This window comes from Parasteatoda tepidariorum, chromosome 9 (assembly GCF_043381705.1).
Source record: "Parasteatoda tepidariorum isolate YZ-2023 chromosome 9, CAS_Ptep_4.0, whole genome shotgun sequence".
NCBI lineage: Eukaryota > Metazoa > Arthropoda > Arachnida > Araneae > Theridiidae > Parasteatoda > Parasteatoda tepidariorum.
In genome coordinates, this window is record NC_092212.1 from 18,500,244 (window position 1) to 18,520,202 (window position 19,959).

The 19,959-nt window shown below is 29.7% G+C and overlaps 1 protein-coding gene across 1 annotated transcript in view; it reads left to right on the plus strand.

Moving 5' to 3' along the window:
* Positions 1-19,232, plus strand: part of LOC107454724 (heparan sulfate glucosamine 3-O-sulfotransferase 3A1) — a 116,250-nt gene extending 97,018 nt beyond the window's left edge. The window contains exons 3-5 of the mRNA XM_016072000.3: positions 12,910-13,128; positions 13,277-13,433; positions 15,843-19,232. Coding sequence (XP_015927486.1) covers positions 12,910-13,128; positions 13,277-13,433; positions 15,843-16,088 — 622 coding nt within the window. The 3' untranslated portion in view covers positions 16,089-19,232. The remainder of the gene's footprint in view (positions 1-12,909; positions 13,129-13,276; positions 13,434-15,842) is intronic.
* The last annotated feature ends 727 nt before the right edge of the window (positions 19,233-19,959 follow it).

The following is a 19,959-nucleotide window of genomic DNA, read 5'->3' on the forward strand; positions in this document are numbered from 1 at the left end:
CCTTATATCTGAAAGATAAATGCTAATATCGACTGTAGGTACTACTATTAAACGATGGAAGCTCGTCTATATGTGAAATGTTGAGGAGCATAAATTTAAACAATTTCTATTCATATCTGAAAAATAAATACAGAAGAAATCAAATGTAAGCAATGTTATGACGAAGACGTGCAACGGTTATTTCGTTTGCCAGAAAAATTATTTATTTAATTGCATTTTAACTTCAAATGTGTAAAATGAATAATGAAAAAAAATCAAATTTAAGCACTATTACGATCTCAAAAGTAACTGTTATTTTGATTATTAGGAGAATGTTAAGTATTAATACATAAACATTTCTTTAGATGTGTAAAATAAGTGCTATATTGAGTGTAAGCACTATTTTGACGGAAGCAAAAACAGTTATCTCGTCTATATGTGAAATTTTGAGAGTTATTAATTTAAACAAATAAGCAGAATAAGACAAAAGTAGGCTTTATAATGATGGGACAGCTATTTTATCTTTAAGGAAAGTCTTGATTTCAATTTAGCAATTTTATCGCTTTTGTAATTAGCATGTATTTTTAATCAGTTTCTTAACTGTTAGAAACACTTTTATGTTGTTCACTTTAAACCAGAGGTCGCCAAAGTGGTCTATATAGACCCCCAAGGGTCTATTTAACAAAAGCGGGGGTCGATCTGAGCCAGGGGGTCGAATGGGGGTCGATCCGAATCGGAAGGGTCGAAGAAAAACGTCTTAATACGTAAATCCCAAATATCTAATTGAGTACGTAAAATTTGTGAATTTTTTTATAATTGACTTAATATCAGTTTCTTTATAGAACATAAATTTATAAACGCATCATCAAAAACGTGGACATCAACCTGCAAGATGAGTTTGCTGAATTATTATCGGATCTTGAAGCAAAGACGCTTTTTAAAATTTTAACAATAAGTAAATTTTGAACAAATATAAATATAATGCAAAAATATGTAGAACTTTATGAAATAGCTCAGCCTTTTTATGCTAGCTTTTCCAAGTTCCTATATGGTTGAAGCCGGTGTCAGTCACGTAAATTCAAGCTTAACTAAGTACAGAAATAAATTAAATGTGGAGTTACGAGGGGATTTAAAATTAATTTTGAACCCAATATAGCGAACCTTGCAAAAAACACCAGACACACTCATCTCATTGGTTAAGAAGCACTAAATCTGTAGTTACTTTACTTATTATTTCTACCTATTTATAATTACTTATTATTTAATAAATATTAAGGTATTTAATTTTCAGCAATAATATATTTTTCATAAAACTATTGTTACACAATGTACTATTACTTTAATAAATGTTTAAATCATGAAATAAATGTACAAACACAGTATCTAATAGAGTTTTATCTTAATTAACGGAAAACTACTTTTATGGGGGTCGATGGAGATTTCGAAAAATTATATAGGGGTCGATGATGAAAGAAGTTTGGCGACCCATGCTTTAAACAAAATATTTATTAATATACAAGTTGTTTTGAAATGAATGCCTTCAATATAAATTTTTTGAGTCCCTGTCAACAATGAATTTAAAAAGAAAGTTGTTTATTAGGGGTCAGAAATTAATATCTGAAGAGAGGGGAAACAAAAACGCAGTCGAAATCTATCCAACCACTAATGTGGATGTTGGAATAAAAACATCAAAACCAGTTTGATTGCAGGAGGAGAGTTGAGGACATTTTTAACTATCACATATCAAGTCTGTTTCTACTAACAGGTTTTGTCATTTTTTTCGAACCTTCCACGAGAATAATTGGTTGGATTTTATGAAATGTATTTTTCCCCTGCTTAAATACTATTTCGTGATCCCTAATGTATGCACATTTTTTGCTTCATTTTTGATCCTGATAAAGCATTCTAATAATATATGTTAAAGAACACTCATTATGGAAACTCCATATTTAGTATTCAAATAGACGTAACTCTATAAATTCAATCTAAATATTTCAAAACATAAGCAAACTAACAATTATTATAGTGAGGACGCTTTCAATATCTGTGTAAAAACTAAATTGCTTCTAAATCAGGAGTTTGAAATATAAAAAAATTTAGAAAAGTAACTAATTTAAAAAAAAGCAGTGATACATATTTGATAATTATTATAATCTGGGCAGCTACCATATCCAGGTTACAAAGTTAAACTAAGTAATTTCTAAGTTAAGAATTTGAAATAAAAAAATTAGCAAAAGAAAAGAACAGATGGTAATGATTAGACACTCAAACAGCTTATTTATTAAATGAGAAAAAAATGCAAACACACATTCCTAACAGTTGTGTAGCAATTTACTAACTACAGTAAATAGTGAAAAAAAAATTAAAAATTCCGCCATGAGAACAACCATATGAACAAAAAAAACTTTTATCTCTACTCTTAAGAGAATCATCAATCCCAATCAGTCATAAATCGAATCAGTTCTTCTAGCAACAACTGACAAGATGCCTTCTAGTGTGGATTATGAGCTTGTCGTCACTTTCTAAGCATGCTTTACGGAAGTTTACTTTTCACCATTTTAGTAGTACATCTCAACTCAACTATGATCCAGTTCGAACTGCCCCCATATCTCCTCTTTCGATTGTGAGATGACCTAAAAATAGCATGGATGGGATTCGAATGGTGCACGGTATGGTAGGAATGATGGTTTAAGTATTTGTTTCAACACGTTTAAGTCCCTTCGAGAAGCATTCAAAAGTAGAGAAGACTTGTGGAGTGCCTGCTTAATCTAGCAAAGCCACGAGTATTTTGGAACCCTGCATATTTGCAGATGGTGTTGATGGTTGTAAATTTACAATAACTCAGAAGTTGGGTTGAATTGTTATTTTCAACATGTTGAGGAACACATTAAGCCAGGAGTTGAAATACATACATTATTCTTAAGTTTTCACCCTTTTTTTTTTTATCCAAATAAACTTACAAGCTCCTTTTTCTAAATTTTATATTTATGAATATGTGACTAAGTGAATATGATTACAAGTATGTCAATTTATGAATATGATTACAAGTACATCAATTTATGAATATGATTACAAATATATCAGAATATGAACATTAAAAATATTTCATTTTATCATTGGGGATAAACAGCCATTTCATATACATGGGGGGTCGAAGCCTCCTATTAAATTTAAATTGATGGCAAGAGAGTTATTGAATTTTTCCTTTATTTTTCAATTAAATGAAATATTTTACATCCACGTTATTTTAACTATATAAGTAGAAAAATTTAGTTCTGAAAATGAATTGGGTGTTATTTTTAAATTAAAAACGGTGTCAGTTTAGTATTTTGTTAGCTTTAATTTAAATTAAACCTTTTGTTTGATAGTATTCAGTAAATTGACTACCGCTTTTTTAATTTTTTATGATGCTTCGACCCCTGCTTATACAGAGATGCCAACTTGCTCCAGGCGGCTAATAAATATTTTCGAGAGGTAATCGTTTAATTTATGATTATTCATTTAGTAAGTTCGATTCATGAGAGTTTTACTCACATCTACTTCTAAATACTTCAAAGACTTTTGTGGTGCGCCACTTTGTTATCGTGTTGACCCTTTAAAAAGTTGCCTAAGTTAATTGAAATTCTACAAATTTTAGTTTGCAATTCTATACCGTTTCTTAAACTTATTTTGTTGAATCCGTAGCAATTTGCATCTCTGCATAAGACTTTCCTTCAAGTTTTTTTTAACCTAATGCAAAAAAATTTAAAAACTGTAACCAAATTACTTTAAACTATAAAACAAACAAAATAATTAACCAGGGCTTGTACGGCCTTTAAAAAATGGTAGCAAAGTTAATGGAATTAAATGTTTTTCATTAATATTTTTTTCACTACTATACTTAATATATCCAAATAGATACATAAAATCACGAAACGTATGGCATGAGATGCAAATATCATAGCAAAAAAAAAAAGAAAATTACTGTTTCTTACTCGGTATAGTAACACAACCTTCTATATTTTTCTAAGGACCGTATAAACCCTGTTAAATTTCACTTTAATTTTTTAAAAAAATTAGCGCAGCCATTTTAGAACTAAATACATTAGTTATATTGTTATCATAACGTGATAGTTTCATAAGATCTCATTTCATCCAAAAATAAACAACAGAAAAATTACGTAACCCTCTTACCACTATTTTAATTTGAATAAGAGACTGGCCCTTGTATATAGAATTAAATAAATTGTGGATATTGCAGTAGGTTTTCCTAGTTTTTTTTTAAACCGTCGGTAACTCTGAGCCTTATGACCACGTGTCTACCAGCGAGTGAGAATTTTTCTGAGCGCATTGCTTCGCCAAGCCATCAGCATACCTGCCAACTTCTACGCATTTGGCGTAAAATTTTATTTCTATATTTAAAGTGGTAGCAAAATTTATGCTTTCTATATATTCCTAGCATTTATAAACTTAATTTATAATTTAATTGACCACCACTATTCTTAAAAAAAAACTAAACATATTTATAAATATGTAATACTCTTGTGGCAGTTCGCTGAAGCTTCTTCAAAATACGCATATGCTTCTGCATAAAATTGCAATTTAAATTACATTTTACTACCACTGGGGAAATGCATCCTCGAAAGGATTAAAAGTTAGCAGGTATGCATCAGAATCAGAGCAATCACTATACATGGATGTTTGCTTAGGTTAGAGGAAATTAAATTAAATCAAATGAATTGAAAATCAGGGCTCGAAAAAACTCAGAAATTTTACCCGGCCTCCTTTGAAACTAACCCGTCGCTTCTAAATAAATAAAAATATCATTTTTTCTTATTTATTACAAACATTTATATAAATTACACAATGAATTAGTAGTTACTATGATTACATTATACAGTAATAAAAGAAATACTGGGTTACTAATAGTAAAACCTAGTATTTCTTTTATGAAATAATTTGTTTCTCTTATGAAATAACTTAAATGACAAAGGTCAAGTTATCTGGATTGTCAATTTATCCGAGGGTACTGCGTTTTTTAAATGAATCAAATAGGACGTTTGCCAATTCCACAATCAAGCCTATGATTTACAGAGGTTTCTGCACAGAAATCAGAAAGGGGTTTTCCATTTAGGTAGATGTTCATAATTGCGTTTAACGCTTACGTAATGTATTTTTTTGTAAGTTCATTGCTGAAAAGTCCCTTTCAACTGCTGCAGTACTCCGAGACGGAAAAAACATCAATCCACCATGTGCAGTATGTTGCTGTACGGGATTTCTAGATTAGATGGTCATTTTAGAAGTGAGGCGGTAGACTCTTATAAGATAAGAAAAATTGAAAGTGTATCACGAACATTAACGGGAATGGCCGTACGCGCGGACGTCTGATTCGAGAAATTCGTTGTCCGCGGGAAATTTTTGACCGCCGAGGACGGGCGGTTTTTCGAGCCCTGTTGAAAATGCTATCCTTGGCACGTAATATGTAGATCAACATTTCAAATTAACTAGAAATATTTTATTTCATTACTGTCGGTTCATACTTTTGAAGTTGAGAAATTAATTTTGAATACCGTAACATTGCAATTTAAAATCTGGCTCAGAAAATTAGAGCTTCTGTATCAAGGATAGCAACAAATTTGCCTCAACTGGGATTGATTACATGGAACTAAATCGATTGCGAAGAGAGGAAAAACAACCATGGTTAACCCGACGTCCACGGGACTCTAACCTAGTTTCCATCTATCAATTAAAATATTTTATGTCAATAATACGTTTAGTGCAGAAAGGGAGTATTATATCATTCAACCATCTTTGTTTTTAAGGTCAACCAGGAAAGAAAAAGAACGCCAAAGATCGTGCTTTTAATTAAAACCATAGATTTTTGACTAAGTGCGAAAGGTTAACTTTTTTAGTTCTTTTCCTTAATTATTTTTTAATAAAATTAGTAACCTGAAAACATACAAATATTCTTAACGATTACATTAATTGCTATTAAAATAAAAGATTTTAATATAACGATATTAATGTGAAAAATTACAATCGCCACTTTAAATTTATTCTTATTTTTACAATCCTTTTATCCTGTTTCGCCGATGACAATTGTTTTTTAAAATTATTTGGTTAATAAATCTTAAAATTTACCATTAACAAATATTTTGATCGTTAAATGTTTTACTAAAAACAAATAAATAAAAACAGATTAATAGTAAGAAACAGTAAACTTAAAATTTATTTTTGGGGACTTATTCTAAACTCCAAGAGTCATTCTATTAAATACAAAAACTGTCAAAAAAATAGTTGTTTTAAAATATTTAAAACAGCAAAATGATAGTATAATAAAATATTTTAAAAAATTTAGATAATTTGTGTGAATCCACAAACTAGGAAATAAAATGTATTTTAACTCTATTGGAATGCTAACCACGAAAATAAATTAATAAATATCTCTAACTATCAATTTAATTCCGACTTCTCTGAAAATAAAATTCGTTTATAAGGAATTCACTGTAACTGTCAGACCACCATTAATCATCCTTATGAGTCTCTTAAATTCTCATTTGCTACACTTAACCTTCTTAAGATCTTTATCTTTTTTCCACTTATATTAGGGATGTTTTGATGCTATCGTTCAGTGTCTTACTATTAATAACTGTAACTCGTAACTTCCCTGCCTTTTTAAGGTGATGTTTTACTTAAATTTGTATTTAGAAACAGTTGTTTAGACAGTGTTTTGTTTTTCAAAAAGTCTCCAAGTAATTTGCGCTATTTATTTTGATAACTGAGCAGCATTTCATTTCAAAAACATTCAAAAGAATTTTAATATTTTTAACCCTTTAATGGGCCATTTATTTCTAGTAAAGGTAAATTAAAGTATTTTTGGAATTGAAATTGTTTTAAGAGTAGTAATTGATACAAGAAAAAAAAACTCATTTACTTAATAAAATGCCAATTTTTTGGTGGTAAATATATTTAACACGACTTATTAGGAACTTAATGACCTTTATTTTTTTTTATTTATAAAATAAATGTTACAAATGCTACAAACTTCCAAAGGAATTATGTAATTTATAACTTTTATACGTGTTTTTAGACTAACAAATGGTTACCAATTTTATTCAAACGCACTTCAAGAAAGTTGAAGTTATTAACAAATGGAAACCTAAATTAAAAGTGGTGGTAAGTATACTTCCCACGGCCTTCGAAAGGGTTAGTCTTCCTTGCTTAGGGGTGTAAATACAAAATTTTGTACTGAATTGAATATTGCCTTTTTGAAGAAAGTGGTTGGACATCTGTGCTTCAACAAAGTAGAATTTTTTTTTTATCATTTGCTACCACTTTAACTTAAGAAGAATGTTAATAAATAATTCTAAATGGATGACATCACAAACAGGAATGTCACAAGTGGTTAAAAATGAAAAAGTGGTGATTAATACAGGGGTGAAAGCGAGACCATTTCAGTTATAGCTAGTATTGGGGAGGAGTTTACTTATTCTTTTTTTAAATTTTTCAACAATNTTGATTCTGATGATTCCTTCATGGTGTTGCATTTTCTACAAACAGCAGTTTATATGCCAGAATTATAAAAGAAATCTTGATAGTTACAGATATTTCATTTTTTTCGAAAAAAATGCTGGAATGAAATGTTTTAAGTACCAGGGCTTTCACCCGTGGGTGATTAATAAATAGCACAAATTTTAATTAAAATTGATAACTATTTCTCGCAAATTTCTTTAATTTACTTTTAAAGCAAACGCAAATCTGTTTTCACTTTAAATATGAATAATTTGTAATGTAATTTATAATGGTAATTTTCATTGAATTATTAATTAGATTAAGTAAATATAAATGAATTTATATTGTCTGTCACTTCTTACATTTATAATAATCCGTGGCATCTTTGCATGTATTTATATAAATAATATACAATTTCAGACATAAAACGTCCAAACCCCCTGCACTCCGATTATTTTAAAATGCTGTTTAAATTGACCTAAGCACTAAATAATTTCAAAAACATAATACTACAGTATTTAATCAATGAAAAAATTTTCAAATGAAGATATCAATTATGCAACATAATATGTGACAACGGTTTCCAAAACGTGTTTCATGGAACGTCAGGATTCTGTGTAAAGGCTTCAAAAGTGGGTTTCTTTTTTTAAAAAAATAACAAATAAATAAATAAAAAACTAGCACAGGTTTTGAATACCTGCGAGTGACGTCATAGTTGGTAAATCGTGGCATTTGTCGATTCAGAAGCCAATCAAGTTCGACACAAACACGCGTGACATCGCCCATAGGTATCCAATTAATCTGATTTAAATCATATGATTAGACATGAAATCACTTCACTTATTCTGGAGTTGCAATTACCCAATTATATTTATATCCAATATGTCTTATGATATGGTGTTATATCAAATCAATGACCCATTATTAATTTAATATTTTGGTTATTTTTAAAGGAATTTAAGTTGTCTACTTAGGTTGATAACTAGTAGTTTTAAAAAAAATTTGCAACTGCATAGTTTCAGATCAAAACATAACTACTTTAATATTAATATATTTTGGCAACCCAAAAAAGAAAAAAGAACATCACTATGAACCAGCGTTCGGGTTTTGCAGGCAATACTTTCTGTTCTTACGTATACATAGTGTCGTATTAAAATAAATTAAAAAACTAATGTTGTTTAATCATCCAAAGTATAGTTCCTCTTTAATAAGAAGGAATGTTTGCACTATAATATTGTCAAATTTAATGCTTTAGAACGGTTGCAAAAGTTCTTGAAATAAACGTAAGGTATGTTGTTGATTTTTTTTTCAATTTACAATAAAAATTAAAACATATATTATTAAAAGTTTCTATTATAAAACTCATATTCCAGGCATTTCTTTTAAATTCTTTCATCGTCTATATATTATTACAGATGCGTTAGCGAAACCAGCGATGACATCCTCTTCCAAAATAAATAAATAAAATAAAAAATAAGGACCTGAAACCAATAAAATTTATGTTTATCATAAAGTAATCCAGAGGGATACAGAAACAACAGCAGTGGTGAATCATCTGGCATTCTCCAATTTTTTCTAGGGACCACGAAGGAAAAAAAAATATTTATGTTGAACGGTTAGTGACATGAAGTGTTGCAAAGTGGCTTTCTGGAATCAGAGTTAAAACTTCCGTAAACCATTCTCCCACTCTTGGCGATGACAAACGATTTGTCGCCCATTGACATGACTTGGATCTGCGTTTCCTAACCGACCTTGAGGAAGATTTTTTTCCCCTTGAAATATTCATATATCTTAGCATCATTAAAAACTTCATTCCTTCTTTCGTTTTTATTTCTATCGTTCAAATCGAAAACTAAACCTCTTTTTATGTCAATTTTATACCAAATTAAGATTAGCCAATTTTTTTCAGCTACCGATCCCTAAATAATCAACTTTCATTCAGCGGAGCCCCAATTTTATAAATAAAGTTTAAGGTAAATGTGATTGTATTAACCTCTAAAAGACTATATTTAAAATATTTGGTTAGAATTTCATCGTTTTATCATTAATTATCTTAAATTAGGTTTTATATCAGACAGTTACATTATTTGCTGCTCGAGTGATATATGAGCCGCTCAGAAGCCAATGCGGTTAAGTCCATTTTTTGATATTTTCTGATTTTTGGAAATTTTGATGAAGTAAATAATAATTTTCTTAGTTATTAAAGGATTTACTCGTTGGTTACTTTTTTCTAGGTCAGACAGCCCTTTTTTTAATAGCTTCTGAATATATTGTATAATAATTTCAGAAGCCATTGTGAATAAGTCCACCTTTTATCAATATTTTTTTACATAAACTTTGAAATAAAAATTAAATTCTTCTTCTTCTTTCGATATTTGTTGGTAACACTGAAAAACAAGAAATTCTTAGTAACAGGGTTGCCAGACGTAGTATTTTTAATACTACGGTAGTATTTTTTCACGAAAAAAAGGGGTATGGTAGTTTTTGTAGTATTTTTTTAAAATATGGTATTTTTAGTTTTTTTTTTTATTTATTTATTTTATTTTCATTTCCTAAAACAAAGAAAAGTGCCACTCTAGTTTTGAAGTAAAAAACAATTTTTGAAATAATCCAACAGTTTATTTTCCATAAGTCACTGTATCTAATGATGATTGTGAAAAATTTAAGTTCGTTTATACTAGTAGACTATATATATTTCTTATCTTTTTCAGCTGCCAAAAGGTATGAGTCCTAAAATTTTTAAGATGCTGTCATTATTTCAATAAATACTTACGTTTTTATTTACACATCCTGTACATATCTAGTTTTTTTGCAGAGTTTACACCTCGAAAAAAGACTTTATACACTTTTCTAATTAAATTAATAAACCAATAATTTTAAAAACTAATGTATCAAAAAACATTAATTTTCTCAATTTTTGTGTTTTGGACTTAACCGCATTCATTGGCTTCTGAGCGACTCATATCTTGTCTAGTTATGAATTTGTTTCTGGTGTATATACGTAAGCTGAAAATAATTAAAACCAGCCGAGTTATGGTTTACTTCGAAATAAAAACTTTCAAGAACTGTCATAAAAGTTGGAAATGGTTATCATGGAATTCTTTTTCTTTATTAAAGAATTTAATTATTATGATTTGAAAAGTGCGATAGGAAATATTAATGGAATATTTCATAAATGCTTGTTTTTTTTTATAATTAGTTCATAATTTGTTTTTAGAAATATTATATATTTTTTTAAAGGAAATGTCATTTCCATTTTATCGGCATTTTACTTTATATAATTTAATAAAGGCAACCATAAGATTAAATGAATTATGAATTATAGGTTGGTGCTAAATATAATCAGAGGTTTCGAAACTTAACTCTGGTTATACAAAGTAGTAACTCTTGGAAACCCTTTAAATCTTTCACGGAACCCTAAGGATCCGCGGAACACCATTTGGGAACCGCTGCTCCATATACTTCCTCTAGTTTTCTATCCTTCCCTATTTAAACTTTATAATAATTCATTTTATCAACCGCGACCCAAATCTAGTTTGTTTCTTTATCAATATTCAACTCCGTATCATTATAAGTTAAAACTTAACCTAGAACTCTAGAGAACTGCTGTAGCTTCGAAGAAAACGCTTGGAACGAAACTAAATCACATTTGCTTTGCACATTTATTACAAAGATTTACCCAAATCTGATGGAAAGATAACTCGAACCCATGATCCGTCAACCACTGAAGATTTTTTTAAAGCACTGTTGTCTGTACTAGCTAAAGCAATACACAAACTGAATCATTCGAACCTCGGTCGCTTCACTGGGAGAGGAGTACTTTATCCCCTCAAACGTCTCGTCTCTAATATTAAATTATCATAATTACTACTTAAGAATAACTTTCACACACTAGGCAGCACTTTCCTCGTAAACTGTACAGCAGGATACTGTACGGAGTTTTTTTTATCGGTTTCTTAATTAGATTTCTTTGATTTAAACAATTATGCAAGTCAATTTATAAAAATCTGAAGCAGACAAATGTGCAATATTAAATTACTTACCCAAAATTACTAACCCATATTTTTTCTGTTTACGATAATTCTATATCAGCAGTTGATTTTTTTTATAAATAAAATTACATAAAAGGAAACTTATCATAATTTTTGTCAATATTTTTAACTTAATCACAAAATTAACTTCCAGAGAAACTATTGTTAATTGATACATTGCATATAATGATACTATTAAGTATTTTATATAATTATATGATGTTCAATTAATATAAATCTAAATATGCGCTTAAAGTTTGCTTCTTAACCCCTTGGGGACGGGTGATTCAGAAAAGCATTCGTACAAAATCAGAATCATGATGTAACTAAATAAAAAACGGTAACTTAAATGTAGTCGTTTATAATTTGACAGATTTACTTTGCTTTTACATTAGTTATTGTTAGTTTAATCATATATATAATCAATGTTAATTCAAAGTATAACTAAATAGTTTTATTTTGAACAAAGTAATGGTGAATTAAATGTTAAAGAATTACTTTGATTACCAGTTTTATCTTTTTTCCCTGGTTCATACGGTTTTATGCTGTCACGTATTTGTGACAGTCGGCGCGAAAGGGCTAAGCTTCAAATTAAACTTTGCATATTAATCAGTTTTTAAATAAGTATAAATTTGCATTTGAATATATATTTAATTATATTTAATTCATATTTAACAGTCTGAATTAAATCGGTCTTTAAATTCTTGTAATTGTTGACTAGTGCTTTTTCCCCGATGTTTTTTCCCCTATCTTTTTCTTCTACAACTTTTTCCCCAGAGCTTGTTTTGTTTTGTTGTTGTTGTAGCATAAAGTGTCACTCATTGTAAAGAAATTTGAAAATTCTTAGTGTCTGTGGCGAAAACGTGACGTTGCATCCCATGCAAGCAAATTTTATTAAAATTACTAAAATCCAAGTAATATTTCATAAAATTAATACAATTTAAACAGCTTTCCTTCAAAATTAATGAAATTTCAACAGTATTCCATTAAAATTACTAAAATTTGAAGAGCATCCCATCAAAATTACTAAAATTTAAGCAGTATTGACAATTAAATGGTGTTCCCTGAAAATTAATTTTTGACAATATCTTAAAAACCTGTCGTGATAGAGCAAAACGGTTTTCAGATTTCATATCAGATTAACAATCAACATTCGGGAAGGAAAACACCATACCAGATATCTATAGCTTGTTTATCAGTGTTATCATTGAAACGAAAACCAACATTTTATAGTAAAATCCTATATGGCAAGAAAAGTGATATAAGGCCAAAAATGTTATTAACATTTCACGACTTATCTTATTGTTGTATCAATATTGTTATCTTGCCATTACCTTAAAACATTTGATCCCAATTTTGTTTTTAAAAAAAATTTATTGTCTGAACTTTTTTTTTCTTTCTTTTACAGAATGCAAATGCCTCTTAGTTCTGAAAATCAGCTGACAATGGAGAAAACCCCTAGCTACTTGGTAACGCCTGGAGCTCCTCAGAGGATAGCCAACATGTCAAAAAACGTACTTCTGCTGATTGTCGTCAGAGATCCGGTCACTCGGGCTCTTTCGGACTATACACAAGCCTCCAGCAAGAGACCTCAAGACACAAGGTCATTTGAAGACATGGCATTTAGGTATATTAGACTTTATTAATTCTTTGTGTCAATTTAATATAAAAATAAATCTTTGATAATTTGATGATATATCTTTGTCACTTTATCTAACACTTATTGCAGATTATTAGATTAGTCAATATAATTCATACAAATTTTGATGTGATAGGAATGCCAGTACAGGATTAGTGGATGCTGATTGGTCAGCCATAAGGATTGGTCAATATGCCAAACATTTAGAAAGGTGGACTCGATTTTTTCCTCTTGATCAAATTCTTGTTGTTAGCGGTGAGCAGCTTGTTGAAGATCCAGTTCAAGAGCTGCGGGTAATATATTTTAAATCATTCTTACAATCAAATTTATTTTGTAAATTTTACAAACAATTAAGTTTGAGCTTAGAAATGTTTTGATTTGGTATACGTTTCGTTCGTGGATTGGTCAATAATCCACGGAAGAAATTTTCAACAAAAAAATTCTAAAGTTCCTACTTGGAAATAAGAAACTACATTTTAACAGTATATTCATAATGTAACTAGCAGATTATTTGTTTTAATCAGATAATCAAAATAGCATTTATGATGCTTAGACTTCAAAGTGTAACAAAGAACGAATAAAAAGTTATAGCTAACATAAAAAGAAATAATACAGGTATAAAGATATTGTGCACAATCTCAAATACTTTAAGATAAAAAATGGCAATGGGTATACTAAAGCCTACGTCACAGATCGTGTTATTCCTACTAAATTTAACTAGTAAACAGCATTTTCTGCGAACCTGATTTCTAGCAACAAGTAAAAGCATCAAACGAAGTGTCTTGTTTTAGTCGCTACTCGCCAGGTTGGAATTGTATTAGTCTAGTTCCTTTGGAAATAATTTATATTGTTGTTTTACCGAAGTTTATGAATTTAGTAAGCATATTTAAAACTCAGTTTATTAATTAAACTAAAAGGTAAATGTTATTCCTAGTAAGTGGAAGTAGTTGTGCTTTTTTCATATTATACCCAATTAAAAATAATGAATTAAACTAGCAAACGAAGTTCTTTGGAATCAGCGTAGATCCAATCAAGAAAAAACACGAATCACTTAGAAATTTGTTATTACAATTTCAAAACTTAATAACAACTTCAGAAACAAAATTATTTTTATAATAATTACCATCATTATCAGATCACAAACTGTCATGACTTTTGGACGGTTTTGCCATTTATGTCACTTTTATATATTCGTTTAAGACTACCATTTGTGACAGAATGTATTGAAACATTTTATTTATTAAAACAAGAAAATGTGTCATATTATACTTTTGATTTTCTTTGATAGGTTTAACATTGAAATTCCTCAAAGACATCAATATTAAATTAAAAATTTCCTATTTCTATTTCGAAAATATTTTATTTTTGCTATATTAATTATAAAATAATTAGAAATGTAAAAATTTAAATGCAGTTACCTGATCTCTAGCATTCACGATTTTTGCTCGAAATATTGCTAATCTAAACATAATAATATTGCTTATATTTAATACATTTAAAGATATATTTAATACATTTATTAAATATATTATTTTTCAAATTAGTCCAAGTCTCGTAACTTTTTTAGTGACCCGCTAATCTTTCTTATTTTATTTTCTTCTCTCGGGATAAAAACCCTGTAGCACAAAGTCAATTGAGTTACTTGGTGCAAGAACAAGGTAAATCAAGATTCTTGGACACCTGGTAAGAAGCAATGGCAGATGAAATTAAAGAAAGGAAATTAACACACATTTTCCCCCCACACTTAATGTCTCATAAGACAGGAATGATGTTACAGTTGTGCCTGAATCTTGTACCAATCGAAGCAGTTAATCCACAGTCAAAAATGCATCAAACAATTTGGGAAAATTTAAACTTATTTTTATTCTTGCTCTAAACCTCTCGATTGAAACAATTAAACCAACGAAGGTGAATAGATTTGCGATACGAAATAAGGCAGTTTATATGACTAACAATCAAATAATACTTTATACGATGCAACTAATATCTGTCTTTGATCATGCTATTTTACAAAAGATAATGTAAAGATATGTGCCAACCGGACTATGTAGAGGTCAGGTAACTCGACTTGCATTAGAAAGGTTCTGGATTCGAATCCCGGGCAAGGCACGGATGTTCTTTCGTTCTCTGTACTATCTATCCATTCTGTGGGAGCAACGTTGGCTTACTTAATATGGTACACCTGAAAGAGTGGCCAATGAATCTGTCCTGTAAATGCGTGAATTGACCAAATGTTAACACAAGTGGGCATAGGAAGTAATAATTTTAAAAAAATGTAAAGATATGTTGATTTTCGTAAAAAAGCAACATAGTATTAGCTGCTTACGTGCTAAACTTTTACTCTTGTGGAAAAGGATTTTCCCATGTACCACTAGAATAAATTTTTACAACAAGCGAAGAAGGGTGGCAGCCCTGCTGTTGTGAAATTTATATTTTAAAAGAAATAATTCGCGAGTTTACCAATGAAACTAACGTAGTAGTAAAAAAAAAACATTTTTTTTTCGTTCAATATTCAATTGGAGGGATTTGAGCCAAGACCAGTTTCTTTAACGAGAATTTTGATTTTCATTCATTTTTCAAATGCACATCCGGAGCTGCATCAAAAGGCCACCAAAATCATATTTTCTAGTTTAAAAATATTTTATTTACTGAAAATAATTATTCTCTAGTTTATATTTACACTAATTATTGTTATTTTGCAGACTGTTCAAAAGTTCCTAGGTCTCCGACCACTTATTGGTGCAAAACATTTCTTCTTCAATCAGAGCAAGGGGTTTCCTTGTTTGAGAAAATCTCCAAATAGTGAAATACCTCGCTGCCTTGGTAAAACAAAAGGCCGCTCACATCCAATCATAGCTCCAGCCATTCTCCAGAGGTTAAGGGACTTCTTCAGGCCATTCAATCAAAAGTTCTTCCGAATGGTTGGCAGAGACTTCGGCTGGCTATGACTCAAAAGCTTTCATCAAACAGTGCCAAGAAATAAATCAAATTCAGCCAAAGTGTGATTTTTTGTTTCAAGATTTGAAGTGAAGGAAAAGTGATTCTTAGGACAATTTTTTCCAAGGTCGTCCATGTTGTTCAGAACAATCGTCTTATCAATGTGAATTTCTTGTAAATTAACTTTGTAAATGTTGTCTTTGACACGCACCATCATGTCTCGTCGTCGTAAAAGCTATGCCAATGTGTACAGTTGAATCATCACTTCCAAGAAGTAGGTAGCCTGTTCGGTGTACAGTGTGCCAAAAATAACGGACCGCTCTGAATAACTTTTGATCTAAAGATCGGATCTTCCCGTTCTAGGACACAATCTTAATTTTTTTTAACTATTATTAAATTAAATAATAAACAACAATAAGTATTAATTAAAATTAGTTTTTTGTACAAACGAATTTTCTAATTGTGTGCAATTTTTTTTTAATTCGCTTTAGAAGCTCTCGAGATATGAAGAAATACTTAAAAAATGAAATTGACATTGTAGGTCCAAACTTTGAATAGCTCTCCTGACCAAATTTCCTTATGGGGACCATATTTCCTAGATTACGGCTATCCCCTATATTTTGGGGAATAGGAATCCAAATTCAAAAAAAGGTATATTTGTACAAAGAAAGTACGTTTTTGGGCCTGATTTCGTAACTTAAAATATCGTCTGCACTAATTAATTAGCATATTTGAAATCACCCCCCTGAACCATTAAAATTGAATCCTAAAACTTGAAGATCCCATCATTAGGTCAAAAGTTATTCAAGGTAATTTTTTTTTGCGCACTGTAATTAAAAAGTGACTCGTTTTGCGCATTAGCCACCTTCCTTTATAAAAAATGTCATAACATATCATAAACGTTAATATCCATATTTTAGATTTCATTTATTAATATCGGTTTGATTTATTAATACTAGGGTAGTGTTTAATTAATGCGTGAAAAAAAAATTTATAACCCAAAAAGAGGATTTTTTAAATACACAAGAGTGCCAACTTTTTAGCTTTTTGCAAGAAATTTCATAAAATGCTGAAGAATTAACACTAAATTTTGCAAAATTTGAAAGCCTTTCAACGAGCTAGCTGAAATAACGTGGCACACAATATGTATGCTTCAACCGTCGTTGCTCAGAAAACAAAGTGCTTGCCTCCCAATGAGGTGACAGGCGATACGAATTCCTTACATGGGTCGCACCAATCATAGTGCTGACATAAAATGTCCTCAGTTGTTGACAGATCATGGGTTAGAGTCCCCTTGTCCCTAGGCTTACCGTGGGAGTTTTTGTGGTTTTCCTCGCCACTTTAACTCAAATGCGGTTAGTTCCATAAAAAGTCTTCCACGAAAGCTAAAAAGCGTGTACAGGCTTCCTGTTCTAGAAGATGATGATCATCGAATCATTGTACAGCCAAAATAATATAGCTGAGGGAATGGTGTTTCTTTAAGTACTTATTTATAGACTTTGATTTTAAGCTTTTGTTTTATTGACTATACAGTTGACAGTATGTTCCTAGTGCTATGGGAATATATGCTGTCTTGCTTCCAGTGAGTAATGTTTACATGTTTGAAGCAATATCTAAATCAAATTACTTATATCTTCATCCATCAAAAATATTTAATACAGAACATCAAAATTCGTATACACATCCTAACAAAAATACATATTATCTTAACTATTCATGAATATTTATTAGGGCTAAGAATTACTTGAAATAGAAGCTACAAATGAAACCCTTTAATTTAAAATAAAATAAATTCAGGCAGAAAACAATCCTGCATATTTGTTAATACTCTTATAAATCGTGGCAGTCGCTAATATTTTTCACTTTTTAACCCTTTTCTGCGCAGTGTGCTCCGTCTGGCAACACGAATTGAAAAATTATTGCAAACCACTAAAAATGAGAATTTGTTTCTAAACTTCCATCATTTAATATCAACCACTATTTTTAAATAATACAGAGCTGAATTATAACACTTTTCCTCAAGATCCGTGACCTCTTGTAGTAGTAATAATTGAGCTGCCTGTTTAAAATTTTCAATCAAAATTTGCTGCGTTGCGGAGAAGGTTAGGAAATAAGCTAAAAATGAAATAGTTGTACTGCCAGTATTTTCTCAATGATTTTTAAAATTCCTTATCAAAATGTGAAAGTCTTAGTAATAAAATGTAGTAAGTTCTTGTCTCGTAAAATTTTAGTTTTTTCGTCCGTTTTTAAACTTAAATCTTTGAAGAAAAAAAACGGAGTTTACGGGAACAACAAGAAAATTGAATTCTTTGAAACTAATTTAGAATCTGATGATATCGCGAGTTATATTTATTGCATTGTACTCTTCTGTTTATTGTTACTAATACGCTGGCACGTATTTGTAACAGTGGGCCCGAAAGGGTTAAATATTTGTCTTGAACAGTTTCCTTTTAATGAATTGCCTTTTAAGTTAACTATTTCAAAAATTTGTTTCGAATGTATACTTTTTAAGGAATTATCCTAAAAGTTAACTATTTAAACTGTCTTTGACGCTCACTTTTGCAATGAACGATTTTTGAAGTTTACTATTTCCATGTAACATTTACTTTTTCGAATGTGTTTAAAGTTTATAGTATAAACGTTTTATTTGAAAAGTTTATTGTTTCCATTAATGGTAATACTTAAAAATAAAATTATTTTAGTATACGCATTCAAGAATTAAACTTAATTGTTGAATTACGAACATTTTTCTAAAAAATATGTAATGCAAAATGTAAACTTATATAAAAAAAATGTGTCAAATATAGTGCCTTATCATCGAGTATTAATCCATTTGACAAGCCAATCTCTGCTGTGATTAAAATAAAATATACACATATTTTATTTAAAATTTTAAAACTTAAGTGTTCAATAACTGCTTATTCATTGACTAAAGTTTTCAATTTCAAATTTTACATGCTTAAGAAAATAAATTTATAGCCCATGTATAACTTTGTTTTGATTATTAATTATGAAATTCTATTGAGATATGTATTTTTTAATTTGTACATATGTATGTAATTTATAAAATGATATTTTATCAAATTTTTATTCTAAATATAATATTTAGAAATGGTATATTTATGTAAATAAAATTGACTATTTGCCATGAGAAATTTTGTGTATGTTTATTGACTGCAATTGAAAATGCATGATTAGTTTATGGATGCTCTTAAATCACAGCTCTTAATATATATTTTTGGAATCCTTGTCAAAAATAAGGTAAAAAAAGTATACACAATAGGAGTTGCAATTAATTTTAGTCAAAGTTTAAAAAAAAAGTCATCGGGCTTTAACATAATACAACCCTGGAAGGTTGGACGGAAACATCAAAATCTGTTTTATTGCCTTTGGAACCTTAGAGAAGTTAAAAAACAGTATAAAAAGCACTTCCAAATTTCATATGGCAATCATACTGGATTAACATTTTCTTCTGCTCTTGCCCTCTGTAGATTCGGCAAATCTCGATGTCATTTTGTTTAAATTTTAATTCATTAAACCCTTCATGAATATTTTTCTTTATTTCATTTTTGACAGGTATACCCTTCGTTGGCAAATAATTTGGCCAACAGTTTTTAGTCGAGAAGAAAATGGATGTCATCCTATTTATTAGTAGAGAGATCAAGAATTTCTTTCCTTATTTTATTTCTTATTACCTAATTTGAAATAACACAATAAATAAATAAGCTAATACACGCAAAACTTATGTGGTGAGAGCAAAAACAATTTTATTCCATTAAACATACTCATTAGCATACTTCATTCTATGTTCTTTTTCCTGATTAACGAATACCCCTGGAAATGTGACTTACCTACTTCATCCACTGAGCTCTTTAATTAATC